The sequence below is a fragment of the Notothenia coriiceps genome, unplaced genomic scaffold, assembly GCF_000735185.1.
Source record: "Notothenia coriiceps isolate Sejong01 unplaced genomic scaffold, NC01 NC01_scaffold00031889, whole genome shotgun sequence".
In the NCBI taxonomy this organism is placed as follows: Eukaryota; Metazoa; Chordata; class Actinopteri; order Perciformes; family Nototheniidae; genus Notothenia; species Notothenia coriiceps.
In genome coordinates, this window is record NW_011364590.1 from 924 (window position 1) to 18,464 (window position 17,541).

At 41.0% G+C, this 17,541-nt stretch overlaps 1 protein-coding gene across 1 annotated transcript in view; it reads right to left on the reverse strand.

Moving 5' to 3' along the window:
- Window positions 1-989: 989 nt before the first annotated feature.
- The window catches only part of ccdc88c (coiled-coil domain containing 88C), a gene marked incomplete at its 3' end in the record, with an annotated part of 25,537 nt that continues 8,985 nt past the window's right edge, over window positions 990-17,541 (reverse strand). The window contains exons 6-18 of the mRNA XM_010788621.1: window positions 15,556-15,840; window positions 14,052-14,849; window positions 13,165-13,292; window positions 12,943-13,084; window positions 12,738-12,848; window positions 11,910-12,071; window positions 11,143-11,420; window positions 8,985-9,128; window positions 8,331-8,517; window positions 7,769-7,914; window positions 7,321-7,410; window positions 5,036-5,340; window positions 990-1,079 (exon numbers count right to left, since the gene is read on the reverse strand). Of these exons, the coding sequence (XP_010786923.1) occupies window positions 990-1,079; window positions 5,036-5,340; window positions 7,321-7,410; window positions 7,769-7,914; window positions 8,331-8,517; window positions 8,985-9,128; window positions 11,143-11,420; window positions 11,910-12,071; window positions 12,738-12,848; window positions 12,943-13,084; window positions 13,165-13,292; window positions 14,052-14,849; window positions 15,556-15,840 (2,866 nt within the window). The remainder of the gene's footprint in view (window positions 1,080-5,035; window positions 5,341-7,320; window positions 7,411-7,768; window positions 7,915-8,330; window positions 8,518-8,984; window positions 9,129-11,142; window positions 11,421-11,909; window positions 12,072-12,737; window positions 12,849-12,942; window positions 13,085-13,164; window positions 13,293-14,051; window positions 14,850-15,555; window positions 15,841-17,541) is intronic.

Consider the following 17,541-nt stretch of genomic DNA (forward strand, 5'->3'; position numbering starts at 1 on the left):
GTCACATATACACAGTGATAGGTGTTAAAGACTAACGTTTATAATAAATACATTTGTATTGATTTTAAGATATTTTCATAGTTCATACAATCATACGTATTGTGATCATTTGTATTAATGTGGACCGGAGGGAGAGGGTGACGAGCATAAGTTTCACTTTCATTTTTTATTTCAATTCCAACTTTGGTCATGAAGAATATATTTCTCTGTTGTTCATAAAGCATAAAACAACAGCATCAGAGCACGGTGCGGAGTCTCTAGATGAGTCCGTCGTTCTTATTAAACATCCATGTTGTAGTCCGTTGTATAGAAAACTGTAGTTTCCATAGTTTCCCCACAGCAGCAGACGCACACAATGACGTCCGCTGTCACATCATAAATACGTTGGATAGTGAAAGTGCATTCGGATTCTCTAAAGTACCGCAGTCTCTTCTCCTAAGTCCTTTTGAATTCTCCTATCCACTATCCCTTAACCCCGTGACGTTTCACTCAGAGGTCAAGGAATAGGAGATAGGGTTAGAACTTGAGCTGATTTTTAAACTATCCGAACGCAACCGAAGTCTTTGCCTGGATATTATCGGAGCCCAAGAAAGATTGACCCCCTGCCCCCGGAGGCTGTATTTTCGTCAGAAAGAAATTGCTTAAGAGCAATCAGCCACTGTCAACACTAAATATTGCGAAAGATGTGATTGAGTTACAGGGTGACATGTGTTTGGACTAAATGAAAAGTCATTGCATCCATGTGATTCCAGTTGTTCACATTCTTTCCAAGCAGGTGGTATATAACACTGTACATGCCTAACTTTGGCTCAGTAAGCTTCTTTGGCAACAAGCTAGCATGGCATGGTTGTTACTATTGGATCCTTTAGTTAATATACCAGTGTCCTTAGCTACGCTTGAAAACAGGCCTGCTCAAGCCTCTGAAAGCTGGAATTAACTTCCATCTTAATCAAGTAGCTCACTCTCCTGCTGGATTTAAAATTCCTTACCTTGTCCATGTCCGTTCTCTCCGTTGACGCTCTCGCTGCTGCCTCCTGGGGGGCTGCTACGATAACCCCCCCGGCCCCTGTCCGTCAAACCTGCAGACCGATCACAATGTTAGAACCTGCGTGCCATAGTAGGACGGTGGGACATATGTTGTGTGTTACAGCAAGCACCAGGAAAGCCAAGCAACACATTGAAAATGATTTGTTCATTTAAGCTTATAAGTCGCTGTGATATCAGTTGTCATTCAGGGAATGCATCTCATTCTATTTAGACATTATGACTGTGTTTTGGAAGTGAAGGTGTAGACATGAATGGAAATTGTTTTAACATTCAGCCCAACAGACAACATAATGTCCTTGACTATGCTTTATGTAAGCTAACATTAGCTTACATAAGCCACCGTCAGCTGAAGGTTGTAAAAAGGTTATAAAAGAGGTGCTAGGTGAAAAGTAGGGTTACTATGGTGACTGCTGACTGAACAGAGAAAGAGAGAAAGCTGCAGCAAAGCATCAGATTTAGAGCAACTCACACACACTGAGACGTGCTCTTAATATAAAAGCATTCAAAGCATGAAGTGAGGTGATCGCACACAACACTCATATTATTTATATTAGTGCAGTACCAAAAGTCTTTTTTTCTACATTGGAAACTTCTATTGAGGTTTTTGAATTAAGCTTTAAATGTCTGTTGTCATATCTAATGAGGTAAAAAAAACCCTCAAACTAGATCTTCAAATTTAATAAATAGCTTTGCTTTGAAAATACTTTTGTTATCCACTGTGAACAATGATAATTAAATAAAGAGAGGAAAACATGTCCTCAACTATAAAAAAGTTATGAATCTGATGTAAAGAGTTATTGTATTACGTCTTTCTTTTATGAAGATGATTCAGTTTCAACATCATATAGGTTTCATTTGCAGTGATGTTAGATTGCTTCTAATCACACAATGAACTCAGGTGTGCAGGTATCGGGAGAGCAGCGCTTTCTGACAGCAGTAAGACATGAATGCTTATGGAAAGCTCCTTGCAGGCAGGCATGCTTACACACACACACACACACACACACACACACACACACACACACACACACACACACACACACACACACACACACGTGTACTACTTACTAGTAATACTTGGTGGCTCACACCTGCAGCATGAACCTGCTTGTGTATGTTGTGTGTGTTTATCGGATTTTGTGTATGTATGAAATGTGCCTTTGGAGCACTGAGAGTCACAGAGATGGGGGTTGTTGAACAGTCTGATGTGAGGGTGTCAGAGAAGACGATGCTGATGATGATGATGTGTATGGTTAAAAGGATGATGAAGAGGATGTTAGAATACTCCGTTGTCTGAGTTTGGCTCGCTAGTGATGGCGTCAGCTGAGGAAGACCAGAACCTAAATCTTCTAGTGAGCAAGAGGGAGGGACGGGAGGAGGAGGAGGAGGAAGGGGGGAGGGGGAGGAGTTTCTCTTGACTTTTACTGCGGAGGAAACGGAAACGTTTTGGGGTGGGTGTGGCTGAGATGAAGAGAATGGAGAGAGAAATGTAAAGAAAATGATGAAATAATGAGTAAATGAAAGACAGTTGATTACAAGTGATTTAGTATGTGATTGACAGAATAGAAAATAATCAATATCATGCAAGAAGATCTTTTAGATGAAAACATGCATGAGACTCAAGGCTGACCTCAACTCACTTTGATCTAACCAAATGACTAATGATGCGATACAAACGGTATGCATAACCCGAGCCTGTATGTGGGGGGTCATTTATGCAGACAGACAAGATGTATGTATTTTGCTGTTTAGAAGATGTATTGTTATTTGAACTGAATTATTGTGGAATGAATTCAAAAAGTCATTTGAAATGTGAATTGAGCTCAGCCATGAGTAGAACTTAAGATAAAGCATTGAAAAAGAAAACCTGCATGCATTAGAACACACTCATATGAGTGGTTCCCTGCCTTTAACTGTGTGTGGTAAAGACATGTCTACCTGTGACCCCTTATCAAAAGTAGTATTCAAAAGGTTGAGAAATACCGGTTGTAGAATTGACTGTTTAGAGAGATATGGACAGTAAAGGCACCGCCAACCATTTCTTTGACTGCCTTGTCCGTGACTCCCATTGTTTTCATCAGTCCATATAAACCACACCATGCCCTGTTCGGTATGATCCATCTCTTCATGTCGGTGTGACAATGAAGAAGGACCAACACTATACTGCATTCATGGTAAGTGTATTATGCATCTCATACATACATTCCAATAAGGTTGCAATAAATGGCTCCTTTTTAGTGCTTGTTGGGCTTAATCAAATGTAAGGCAGACATTATACACAGTAATGTAACTGTAACCAAATTGACTGATTACATATGACATCAATCACAAAGTGTAATTGTACATTGCACATATTCCAAACATGACAGTTTGAGAGAATGTGAGCTTATGGCTCAGGGGGAGTTAATGTTCTTTTTCTATGTGTCACTGCAGAGACTGAGGAAACAGATACAGTGCAGGTTAATAGAGTGGCGAAGTCCCTCCCCTTCTGGGGGAGCTCCATGGGACCTTATTTCGGAAAAATCATGTATTGAAGTCAATGGAGAGAGAAAGATTATTTTTCGATCCCGTTTGAATTGTGCCACGAATTACACATATGATGTTTGTCAATTTAAAAGATAATTTTGCAAGTCAAAAAAATAAAAATGTGCCGTAAAACTGTGAAGTAACACTTTGTTTTGTGTGAAGCGCTCAATGAACTACATCTCTGGTCTTGCACACGTCACCAACACCAAGATGGCCGTCACGTTGGCACATTTCACCTCTTTCTTTCAGAATGATGCGAAAAGTATTAAAAGAGGTGAAAATCACTACAAGTCTGGCCATGTTGAGAGCTGTACATACACACAAGGGGAGTTAGTTGGTTCCAGCATGCGGGACCGGCTTTACAAGGTTTCGGTGAGTAACACGAGTGTAATGTGTAACGTTTATGTCAGCTAGCTAAATTCCCTTACGTGACTCTGGGATTTGTAGTCTTTCTAGTTGCATATTTTTCATAGTCTTAAGACAAACTGTGACTTTTTCGACATGGAAATTATTTTTTAAGATTGAAAAACATCATATGTGTAATTCATGGCAAAATTCAAACGGGATCGAAAGATAATCTTTCTCTCTCCATTGACTTCAATACATACTTTTTTCAGAAATAAGGTCCCATGAGGCAGAAGTAGATGGGCGTGACTTCGCCTCTCTATACATGTTAGAGACAGAGAAGAGGGTATAGCAATGGCAGGTATTCAATAAGTGATGTGTTGGTCAACAGCTCCCTCTAGAGAACTCATGAGGAAGTGCACCTCATCACAAGTACACAAGCTCAATCAGCTTTGAAGTTTTGGAGCCAAAGTGTTAGCTAAAAATATGCATTGTATGATCAATTGTTTCATTTATACCCTTTTTCCATCTATCCTGATAAAAAAAAAAAAAAGAAGAGAGATAACCATAGACATTGATTTAGGATAAAGTGGTGCAGACATGAGTCCTTGAACCCGGAAATGAGATAGTGTTTTCAATAAGGTTAGTGGTTAACACAAGCTGAAGAGATTTTCAGTTTTTCTCTATGACATCAAATACCTCACTGGTGAATGTCTGAATCTTTCATGAGTCATAAAAACAGTTGACTAAATGAGAACACTAAACGTCATCTAGCTAAACATTAGCCGCCTTAGCGGAGGTGATGCGCAGCCATGCTAATGGCGCATAGTTTGTTTATAGCCCAACGTCATCTTCGAAGATCTTATTTTTCAGCTAAATTCAAGAATCAAGTGGAAAATCTCAGCTTTTTGTTGAGGGAGCCCTTGTTATGCTGACTTCCTGGTCGGCCTACAAAAATATGTTCTCACTGCACCACCATTTTGTAATTGTGCCTTTGACGGGGAAATTGTGAGGGTCCTAGTAAAAAAAGGCCCATTATCAGACATTTAGTGGTAATTTATGATGTATTAAGAGATTTAATTACCTTTTGTATGTGTGTCTGTGAGAGTGTGTTTACCTGCGCTGATGGGTGTGATTGCTGGGCTCTGGGGTCCCAGACTGGCGGTGTGGTTGTTATGGTTACTGTGGGCATGGCCGCTGTCCTGCGTGTAATTTCCTGAGCGCTGGTGATGTGGTGGGGGGTTTCGAGGAGGGAGGAGGGGAGGGGGGGAGGGCAGTGGGATGTCCGGGGCGCTCTTGGTTCGTTCTCGGTCTCGGTCTTTGCCTGCCTCCTTGTCCCGGTCGCCCCCCCGCTCCCTGCTGCTCTCCTTCCGGGGTTTGATCAGTTTGGCCAAAGCTTTGGCTCCGGACCACTGGCTCCTCCTGAAAGAAAACAACTACGTTAACCACGCTGATACCGCAGAAAAGCAACACTGCACTACAGCCATCATTATACACTACAGCCAGAGGGGGAAGGAGTACTCAGATGATTTATTTAAGTACAAGTAGTAATACCACAGTGTTGAAAGACTCTGGGGCCAGATGGGTCAGAGTGTGCGGTCCTCCATGCACACTCTGACCCATCTGTACGCGGTACGAACAAAAACGGGAGAGACGAGAAACTGCGACACCGTTGGCAGAAGGAAGAATGGAGAGAAATGTGGAAATAATACCATAAATAGAATGTTACCTCTCATGTAGCCTATATGAAGAATTAATTCGCAAAAATTGATTAAAGCCAATCATAAAAGGATCAAACCAACGCCTGTTTGAGAATCCTCAGTGCACACAAAAACGTAACTTGGAGAACCACCAAACAAACAATGTGATTTGTCTCCACCTTCCGAAAAGAAGCTAAATCTGACACGCTCTGAGATGTCTTTTTTACATTACATTGCATTTAGCTGACGCTTTTATCCAAAGCGACTTACAATAAGTACGTTCGACTAACAAGATACAACCTTGAAGAAAAAAGAATCATATAAGTACATCAGGTTTCATAGAACTAAAACATTTCAAGTGCTACTCAACTGGCTTTAGATAAGCCAGTCCTTTGTTAGTATGTGAGTCCTTTGTTAGTATGTGAGTGCTTTGTTAGTATGTGAGTGCTTTGTTCGTATGTGAGTGCTTTGTTCGTATGTGAGTGCTTTGTTCGTATGTGAGTCCTTTGTTAGTATGTGAGTCCTTTGTTAGTATGTGAGTGCTTTGTTCGTATGTGAGTGCTTTGTTCGTATGTGAGTGCTTTGTTCGTATTTGAGTGCTTTGTTCGTATGTGAGTGCTTTGTTCGTAATTGAGTGCTTATTGTTCGTATGGAGTGCTTTGTTCGTATGTGAGTGCTTTGTTCGTATGTGAGTGCTTTTGTTAGTAATTGTATTGCTTTTTAGCTGTTCTGTCGTCATTTCCTGCGATCTTCTTCATGCAGTCAGTCAAAATGAATATTAATACGGGGCGTTTCGTTGACTATTTATAGGCAAATATGGGCGTTACGTGAAGCCCGCAAAGCTGTGCCGTATTTCGAGTTGATTGTGATTTAAAAAGGGAAACCGGCGTAGGACGTGCCGCACACAAGTCCTACGCCGTTACGGAGTGTTTTATGAATCGGAAAATGTCTGTGCGTATTTATTTGCTTTGTCCTACGTAAGCAACCTTCCCACGTGAAGGCTTTATAAACGAGGCCCCTGGTCAGTATAAGTCCAGCCTTCAAAATGTTACTTACATTTAAAGAAAAAAAAAGTATAAGAATGAAAATATACTTTAAGTAATAATAATAATAATAATAATAATAAAAACATAACAAAAGGCAGTCAGACAACCAGTCAGACAGACAAAACAACAAATAGATTAGGGGCCAAAGGCCTTAGTGAACAGATGGCTCTTGAGGGCCCTTTTGAAAGCGTCAAGTACAAGGGTATAGCACTCAATGGCTTATTTCAGCCTAATATATATGTTATTATTGTATTTTAAACATTAATGCATTCAAGTTGAAGCTGGTAATGCAGGAGCTTACATATTTACTATATAAACTACTGTGTCATTTGTTCATTTCATTAAGGTGTACAATAAAGTTGATCCTAACATATAATACATACTTGTTTTATTGTGTTGATTATATATTTGATTCATCTGAATGCTCAAAGTAACTTAAGCAGCCAAAAAAATGTGGTTGAGTAAAAAGTACAATATTTGCACCTGAGATGTAGTTGAGCAAGAGTGATATAGGTCATTTCAAAGTGTACAGTATTTGAGTACTGTACACTCAACTGTACACTCAAGTGTACAGTATTTACCTAATAGGTAAATACTGTACACCACTGGCTTTTCCATGTTATCTTTCAAAATGATAGGACTGATAAAAGCATTACTTTTTAGGCGTGGGGTCGTAGAACTTGTACTGGTCCATGATCTTCTCCTCCAGTTTTTCTTTCTGACGACGTAGAGCGTTCAGCTTATCTCTGCATGAAGAAAAGAAACATTCATACATTGTGATTTTGTCTTCTTATCAGATTATGTTACTCAAAACAGGAAGTACATTTCATTGGATGGCAGATTACTGAGCATGGGAGAGACAAAGATTCACACTCTGGAGCAGAGGGGGGCGCTGGATGCAAATAGCTAAGAAATCTAATGACACAAACAATTGAATGTGAGCATGTTAAGCGCTAAATAATACTTCAGTTTGGCAAGGGAAAAAGAAAGAAATACTTGAACGTTTTACATTTGAAAAGTCACCTAAGCACCACATGTGAATACTTGTGTCACTGGTAGTGTACTACATAAGTACGGGGTGTAAGGTGTGCTGTGTGCAGTTACATGTATAGTTTCTGTTCCTGGTGATACAGCTCTTTGCTCTCCATGCTCCGCTCCAGGAGAGTGTGGTTCTGCTGACTCAGCAGGTTGATCTGACTCAGCAGATGGTGGTTCTCCTCTTCCAGGTTCCCTTTCAGTCGACTCAACAGCTAAACACAGACATGCACAGAGACACATACAGTCATGTCAGGACAGTAACATGAGATGCTGATCTGGAGAGACGCAGTCTACTTCAGCGCTAATACAATCGCAAAAAACGATAGAAAAAACCCAATGTAAGCCAGTAATAGTTTAAGCTTGTTTGCTCAAGACAAGGGCATACACAAAAAGAAAAAGCCTAGGAGGCCACACATTGGTGGTAGCCATTTACGTAAATATGATCAAAACTTGGAATGTTTGAAACATTCAAATGTATCTAATCAAAGCAACCAGAGCATCTCTAATCCAGCCTTGTTCTCTAAAAGAAAAGATTCATAGTTTCAGTCACAACACTGCTGTGCTCCAAAACATATTGATCATTTCATGTTCCAGATGGCTTGATGGCAGAAGAGAAGGCAGAGTTTACCTCACAGTGGTTGTCCAGTTTGGTCATGGTGAGATCCAGGCCCTGGTGTTGCTCCATCAGGGAGTCGTGTTGTGCCATCCATCGACTCACTTCCTGCTGGGAGGAGCTTAGTAAGCCCTTCATATCGCTCACTCGGTGCTGCAGCCCCTCACACTGCCCGGACTGCTGGGATTGGCTCTCTGCTAGTCTAAAAGGGGAAGGCAGAGAGAATTCCACTTTGAGAGAAATCAAGAGATAACCTCAAAGTGTGCTGCCGGGTTCTACCGCTCACTGTAACCAGCCTATGGCTCAACTGTCACTGAACCTGTTTCAAAAAACCTGATCACTTAGGATAAACTTCAAGCTGATTTACAAATGGGATTGTTTTACCATACCTTTGATATTTGCCTTAGGCTCTGATATATGCGTTTTGAATCTGTTTTACAGCTCGTTTTGAACCGAACATAAATGAACAGATGTTGTTGCTATCTGTTCCAGTGAATAGCGTCATCATAGAGTTATTGTGTGAAAGTGAAATGTAGATGAAGGATGCTTTTGGTGCAGTCTCAAACATGTTTGTCTCATTGTGGACCATTATCACAGCAAAATTATCCACAACATTACACTTGTTGTTGTCAATGTCTGATGATGTGACTGTGTGTAACCTTCCAGTACCTGTCCACTTCTGATTTGAGCTGTAGATTCTCCTGCTGTAGTAGCCGAGTCTTCTGGAGTTCCTGGTTGAGTTCCTCCTTCTCTTTTCGGCCGTGCCCCTCCTGCTCGTCCCATTTCTCCTTCTGCTGCACCAAAATACAATACCTGCAGAGGGTTATTATTCATCATACTGTCTATGATCCCAAAAGGAGAAAGCCTGGTGTTTGCATTAGCACTTGGTACCATCTAGCGTGTGCCATGTGTGGCCCTTTCTTTTGTTCACCTGTGGAGCTGATAGGTTATTAAGGTTGTTAAGCAGGGATGCGCCACTATTATGTTTCATGGGATGAGAGTATCAGATGAGAATGTGTTGTTTGGCAGGAAGGCAGTGTGAGGATGTTTGTTGTCCAGGATACCTCTTTTTCATCCACAGTATATCCACATGATCAGTTTTGTCATATGGATTGTCCATGTTGTCATTTGACTTGGTTTATTCTTTACGCTGATTTATATTACATTTGAATGTAATATCAGTGACCGGGAAGTGAAGACATGACTTTTTCTTTCCTCTTTCTTTTACACTCTAGAATTTAGAACTACAGTATATCTACAAGACAGGTCTAAATAAAGATGTATATCCACGAAACACCTGATTATTTTGATGTTGTTTAGAAGTACTAATAAACATTGGTACATATTGGTTAAGTACGTAATACTACCTTACAATTTGATAAACATCCTTTCATGTGTGGCAAAGCATCTGCATCAAAAACACAAGATGAAAATAACTAATATAGTTTCCAAGCTCTTATCCCAGTGTTTAACAAAATACATACATATATATTTTGTTGTATATTTGTACTTCTAGTTCTCCAAATCTCTCTTTACTTCACATGTAAAAATATGGTTGATGACTCATCTTCAACAAACTTGAATAAATGTATGCAATGGTATGTGATTTGACTAGGTCCCCCACCCAATAGAATAAACCTCACTCACATCATAGCAGGAGGTGTGTTGTTAGATTTCAGCTGGCAAACACTTTGATGACATTGACTTTGTTCATCATTCCTGTCCTGATCTATCAATGTGGTGAATGTAAAATCATACAGCTTCATATCTTTGAAAAGCTACATTTATCTTGCAATATCAACAAAAACCTGTTTTACAATCTCATTTCAAGGTTTTGACTTATGTATGACACATTTCGGAAACTGAATATGCTCTAAAAGCCATGTCACTGTGACTTCATTGGTATAAGCTTCCACAGAAGATTATGAAATTACTTTATGCACCACTATATCAAGGTTCAAGGCTTTTATTGTCATGCGTGCAGTGCAGGATTTCCTTTAGCCGGTAATTACCGGTTTTTAGCTGGTAAAATTTATTAAAAAACGGTAAATTCAAAACCTGCCGGTCAAAAACTGTCCGGTAATAACTATGGATGCTCCGATCGATCTGCCGCCGGTCATTATCGGCCGATATTCACTCTAAATAGTTTGATCGGTGCTCTCTATAAAGGCCGATCAGGAGAGCTGGATCTGATCGATATGGACATAAACGCGAGTGAAGTGTAACCGGACGCGAGAGAGAGATCAGATCAGCTGCTCCATAATCACCTGAAGCCCCGCCCACTGTTTAGCGCGCTGCATGAGAAACTAACGGGCTGTCAGGAGAGAGAGGGAGGGAGAGGGGAAAAGAGAGGATCCGTTTCTCCCGTGTTATTATTCAAAGTTAATGTAAACACCATTGAATAATGTACTTTATCTACTACAAGTAGTTTGTTTGAATGACATAAAGATGTTCGTGGAAGTGCATCATTTTTTTTTTTTAAATGAATCTGAACTTTTCGATCTATTACGATTATAAACTGAAGCAATATAAAAACATCTCAGGTCACAGGCTCCTCCAACAGTCAACATAGATTATGACAAATCATTTTGCCTAATAGTCACCAAAGTAATATCCAAATTTCAATTCTAAATTCTAAGTCATCTTCAACTAACGTTTGCAAATGTCCTTGCCAACAGATTTTTTTGTAATGCCTCAAATGTCAGTTAACATAGAAGATATCTAATGTTTGCTTAATATACCTTTCCACTTAACTAAGTGTGTACCATATACTATAGCTTGTAGTGCGTCATCTTTTGTTATAGATACTCTTTGGTCCTTCACTCACTTGCTGTGCAGTGTGCGCTGCTCGCTCTCTAGCGCCCTCTGTTTGCCCTTCAGAGCGGTGTGCTGACTGATCAGCTGCTCGTACTCCTGAGCCTGCCTCTCGTGAACATTCAGCAGGCGCTCGTGATCGCTGAGCACGCTCTCTCTGCCTCGCCACGCCTCCTCCCGCTGCCTCTGCCACGACTCCACTTCCGACTCCAAGGCCGTGACCTGGCCCTGCAGCACGGCATTCTGGGCCATGAGGGATGCACTCTGGGAAGAGATTGTGGAGTTTTCCACCTAAGAGCAAGTGGCATTCATTAGAACTCAGTAGTTGTTAAGAATGTATTTCACAGCTAAGTTGAATATTACATTCTGATTGGTTCATTTGGATATTCCAGAGGTTATTAATACTTTTGAACACACCGCTGCTAAACGAAAATAATGACCGTTGCTAAGGAAGATCAAGGGAGAGCTGGAAAGAGGTTAAACGGACCAGCAGTGGACGGCAGATAAATCACCAGAAGAAGACAGACAGGAAGTAAATACTGACAGGAACACGGTATGGGCTCTGGCAGTGTTTAAAGACTGGTTCATGGACATGAACAGACTTGGACAGTCACAGAAAATCTCCATCAGTGCTGACATCATTTGAAGTTACACTGCTGTTGTCACGGTTCAGCTTCGCGTCGGGCGATAATGAACACCTCACTGCACATGATCCTTTCTATATATGTCCCTGAGAAATGTAATAGAAATGATGAGGTGAGAGGATTTCATTGTGTGTACCTGTAGTTTTGCTGTCTCTTTGTGTAGTGCTGAGTTCTGCTCCTGCAGGGTGGAGGTGTGTCGCTGCAGCCCCATCATCTGGTTGTTCAGAGACGTGTTCTGGTTCTCCAGCTGTTTGAGCTGCCCCTTCAGCAGGCTGCTCTCCGTCAGCAGGGAGGAGTTCTGGAGGGAACAATGAACATTCTCACATCCAGATGATAGATAATAGGCACATTGAGTAGTTCACCATATTCTGTCATTAAACAAATACAATTATTTGCGTAAAAAGGGTGAATTATAAAGCAATCAATTAGAGGGAAATAGACATTTAAAATAACATTAAATAAGCTACATAAAATATGAATAACACAAAAAAACTAAATTAGGTGTAAAAATAAATATATGTGATACCTAGCCTATTTAAAATAAAAACCTCATTACTCGTATTAGATGGGTAATGTTAGCTTAGCCATCGAAGCAAATCTAACTCATCAGTACTGAGATTTAGAGCCAACAAACTAAATAGTACTTACTCACTGTGGCGGAACATTAACTGGGCAGACGTAAGGCCTTTTCATTAATCACCCAATATACTAGAACTACTTATTTCATCATTTTCATCTTTTTTAGACAAGGTTTTCAGTATTTCAATCATGGAGATAATGAAACATTCGATGTGTCAGATTTAGTAAAGATTTAGCTGAAGCTGATATTTCAACCTTGATTCGAAGGGGGGGTACACCATACATTTTCAAAGTATGGTGATCAATAGATAATGTCACACATATGCCTGGTTAATGTTGCACAACGTTTATATGAAATAACTGTATTTAATAAAGAACATCTTACATTCTTTTCTATATCGATAATATGATCTTTGATTTTTAGCAGTTCTGCCGTGGCTGACCCTTGACCCCGGTCACTTTCCGAATGATGATGGGAGTTGTGGTTTTCTTCCCCCTGGAAAAAACCCACATATTGTAAAACAGTCTACATAACAACAACTCATAATGTGTAAAAACCTTTGGTTACAATGTGAGTGTGAGTGTCTTACAGTGGATAGGTCAGCTCGTAGCTTAGTTTTGAGCTTTTCGCTCTCTTCCAGTTTCCTTTCTAGAGAAAAGATCTTCTCCTCTTTAATCTTCATTGTCTGCTGGACAGTTTCCTCAAGCCGAGACTCCAGTAGCCTGTACCTGCTGACATGTGCACAGAAGAAATGTAAGTCATTGACTTGTGATGAGTAGTCCTAGAATGGGACCAGCGTATGAGACCCTACCTGTCCTCCAGTGTGTGCTCTTGCTGCAGCAGTTTCTCTTTGTTCAGTCCCATCTTCTCCAGTTCTTCATTGAGTCTCTCCAGGTCAACACTCTGCTGCTGAACACTCAGCTTCTCTGACACCAAATCCTGGAGACATAGCAACACATGATGACACCACTATGAAACCTCATGAACATCAACACTTTCATACAGAGTACATTAGGACTCATATTTATCATCAGTATTATACCCTTGGAACCAGTGGCTGATAAAATGGCATCACCGCAAAGTCAAGTTCTTTACCTATTCTGGGGTTTTATATGGGGTGCATTTGAAAATAGTCACTCGACTTGGGCACAAACTTAGCCGTTCGTACATTTAGAATCTAGTGTTGGGTTGGGTTATTCAGAGCCGCTCACTCTCAGAGAGCACCAAGCACAGGGACTGTGTGGAAGGCAGCTTTCATTAACACGTTTAGCTAGCTACTTAGCTCACGTTAAGGCTACAAGGTATCATATCTCATCATATTCATCTGTTAAATGATCATCCTTGGTGATAAGCCAGAGTCCCAACAAAAATGATACAAATATTGTCTTTAAAATCATGCAGAAATAGAATACTATGTTTCTAAGAACATTGGCAGTCTCCTTTTTAGAGCTTCCCATTAAGCACACCCACATATCAATAGCTTTCTCAGCAGAGGGAATCTGCCCAGTTGAAAGAGTTGAAAATGTCCTTTTTTCTGATCACTTTAAGTTTAAGGGATTTCTATCCAAAGTCCTGCTTTCTCCAGAACCTTCGCTTACACACTGGTAACAGCTGTGAGGAAAAGAACGTCTTGAAAGTCTCTTTACTTCTGTTCACCTCTTTATTAGACATGCAATAAGGTGTTGTGTGACCTCTCACCTCTCTCAGCGTGGCCAGAGTCCTCTTGTGGATAGTCGCCTGTTTCTGCAGCTCTTTGTTCTCCTTCTCCAGCTCCTTGGCTTTGACCGACACCTCCCTCAGCCTCTCCATTTCCTTCTTCAGAGTTGCTCCCTCCTTCTCCACTGTGGCTAACCTCCTGGCCTTCTCCTCCAGCTCCGTCTCTTTTCCCTCCAGAAGTGTCCTGCTCCTCCAGCTCTCCTTCTCCAGGTTCTTCCTGCCCTTCTCTGCCTGCTCCAAGGCCCCTTGGAGCTTCCTCCTCTCCTCTTCCACTTCCTCCCTCCGTTTCCGCTCGCTCTTCAGTTCTTGTACTTCCCTTCTCAGTTCCTCTTCTCTGACATGCGTCTCCTGCCTCTCCCTCTCTTCCTCTTCCCTGTCCTCTTTGCTTCTCTGTATTTCCTCCTCTAAGCGATGCTTCTCCTGGTTCAGAGCGGCCATATTCTGCTCCAGCCTCTCTGCCCTCTTCTTCTCTCCCTGCGCCTCCCCTCTGGCCTCCTCCAGCTTCCTCTGCAGATCCTGAGTCTGTCTCTGCACCTCCTTGTGCTCGTCCTGAAGGGAGGCCAGACGGGTGGATGAGGAGCGCAGGTTCTCCATGGAGCAGCGCAGGTCCAGGTTCTCCTTGGACAGCAGGCTGTGCTCCGGCTCCTGCCTCCCAAGCCGCTGCTGCTCCCCCTGGGCCTCCTCCAGCTCCCGCTTCAGCCGGTGCACCTCCTGCTCCAGGGAGGACACCTGCTTCTCCAGAGCCTCCGACTGCTCGCTGCAAACACGCAGAGAGGCCAGCTACAAGCAAGACAGAGAAGATATAGTCTGAGATAGAATTTAATCAAGTCAGTATGCTTTTAAGAATAAGTTATGCATGACAACAAAACTAAAAACTCATTCACAGGCTTAGGACTCACTCCTGGACTCTATTACTATTACTCAATGCCTATATACAATAACTTTAAAACCTTCAAAATAGAAAAATATATATATGTAAAAATATAATATTACCATTATTACTATTATCTATTTTGAGTATTTACCTATTATAAAAAAAAGGTTTATGTTTTTATTTAAATAACTCCCCTGTCATACAACGTACTGCTATACAATCCCTTTATTGCACTACTACTGGTTCATTTACATCAATAATGTTTGAAACTAAATGCATTTGCTCAATGTTGTTGTGAATTTTGTATATGGGAAATATTCAGAAATCCCCTGTCATACAGTAAAGTGTTACCAAAGTCATTCACACATTGACAGTCTCCTGCTGGTTCTAACACCCTACAAGGTTTGGAAAAATATGCTTTTGTCTGATTTTGGTGAAATGTTGTTATGTTTGTCATGATTTACTATTTATTTGAACTTTTTCACAACCATTCTTGACTGTTAACTACATTAGATGAGTGGTTTTGTTTGCTTATGTTTTGTGTTTTTGTGGAGGAAGAGTAGCCAATGCTAATGCTAATGGTATCCTAATAAAGACACATAGACAGATTACCTCTCTGCTCAAAGTGTCCCTGCCCCTCTCCAGCCTGGCCGTCTCTCGCTCCAGCTCCTCACATCGCCCCGCCCTGCTCCCCAGCCTCTCTGCCTCCTCATTGGCCAGTTTGAGTTGGGTCTCTAAGCTGGCCAATCGGGAGCTGGTGTCAGTGATGTTCTGGTGCAGGAGGCGGTTCTGGGTTTCCACCTCGCGGACCCTGGCCTCGCTGTTGGACTGAGCGCGCTCCTGAAGGGACGCCACGGCATCAGAGAGGTGCTGCTTCTCACTCTCCAACTCTGAGATCTGATTGGACAGGAAGAGGAGAATATGGTGTGGACAGATCAGAGTTTCCGTTAGAATTTATTTTCACTGGTCAACATGTCCGTTAAAGTTTAAATCTTCCGGACAAAATGAGAAAAGTGCCGGTCAAAGGTCTTCTTTGTTATTTATTGAGTTTTAAAACAAATTGATAACGACTCTATATTAAACAAACTAATTATAGTAGATTAACTACATTATTCAGAAGTGTACAGTACGGACCCGGTGCCACGAGGGGGCAAAAGGGGGCATTGCCCCCTCAGTTGTATTATTTGCCCCCTCACTTTGAGCATCATTCATCCATCCAAGAGTACAATAAATGTCACAATTATTAAATAAGTTTAAATAATTATTTTCCCCAATAAACGTTACTATGTTTAGATCAGATATGTGGGCAGGCAGTCAAGCAACGTGTAAAAAAGCCTCAACCCCAACTGAGCTTGTAGTCTTAGCGTGTGTGCTTAGCTGTAAACACAGTCGGATGGGTGACCAAAACGTCCCTGTTTTCCGGGTAGAATCCCCGTTTTCGGTGCAAGGTGAAATCAAATGTTATATATCAGTAAAAACAGAGTAACAGTGTTGTGCCTGTTTGTAGCGTTAGCGTATTTCTTCTTCTACTACTTTGTCTTCTTCTTTTTTCTTTAATGGCGAATCGCTTCCACTTGGAGCATATATCGCCACCTACTGTTGATTTATTAAATGTTTATATTAAATCCTTGTCCTCAGACCAGTGTTTTTGAGGAACTTGAAGATCAGCTTGTTTACTTAATTTCTTGATTTACTTTCGTATATTGACTTGAAATCCATTGTCCTTGATGTTCTGTTGTTCCAGTGCAGTTGTCAGAATTAGTCTTTGTCTGTTATAATCCGGGCAGCTAAAAAATACATGATGTAATTTTTCTCCCCAATTTTCGGTGCCCCCGATGGGTTGATGCACCCTTAGCATTCGCCTATACTGCCTATGCCAAGGGCCGGCCCTGGTGAAAACAATGACATCAACAAAAAATAAGACAGACAACTACAGATAGCACCACACATGATGGTTACTTGTTATTATTCAGGGCTGCCTGTATGGATCAGGTTTTTGCCAAAGCGAGCCCTTTTATTAGAATAATAATATGTTATGTATTATATCAACCGTATTGGTACAATGAGCGACATCTAGTGACGGATTTTGGATTTTAATTTTACTCATAGCAGTTAGACTCTAGAGACAAACCAGGGGACTATATTTGTATTTTTAATCTGTGTCTGTCCATTTGGTGTAGTATTTGATCCAATATTACATTTGGTTTATGTATTAGTCACTTTCTTATGAATGCCTTATGCCAGGTTTCAGGCCTTGGTTTGAACATTCAATCCTGGAAATAAAAATCAACCAGATTAATTGTTCTTTAATCCTGACCTGACTAGAGGTAAGTAAATCTGTATAGGAAGACGAGTTAAGGGATAGAGGAGAAAAGGTTATGGTATAATTACAGAGCCTGTCAATTTATAAATTGAGGAAATCAATGTTAGTCTGTTAACCAAAGTACATCCATCTGATAATGTACTATCTGTTATTAAAGATCAGAGGAAAATAACAGAACGAGAGGGGTAAATCCAGAATAAAGAAGCAAAGAGATTGTAGAGCAGTGAGAAGGAAAAAAGCTTGGTGTGTCAATTCATTACATTGCCAGTATTTTT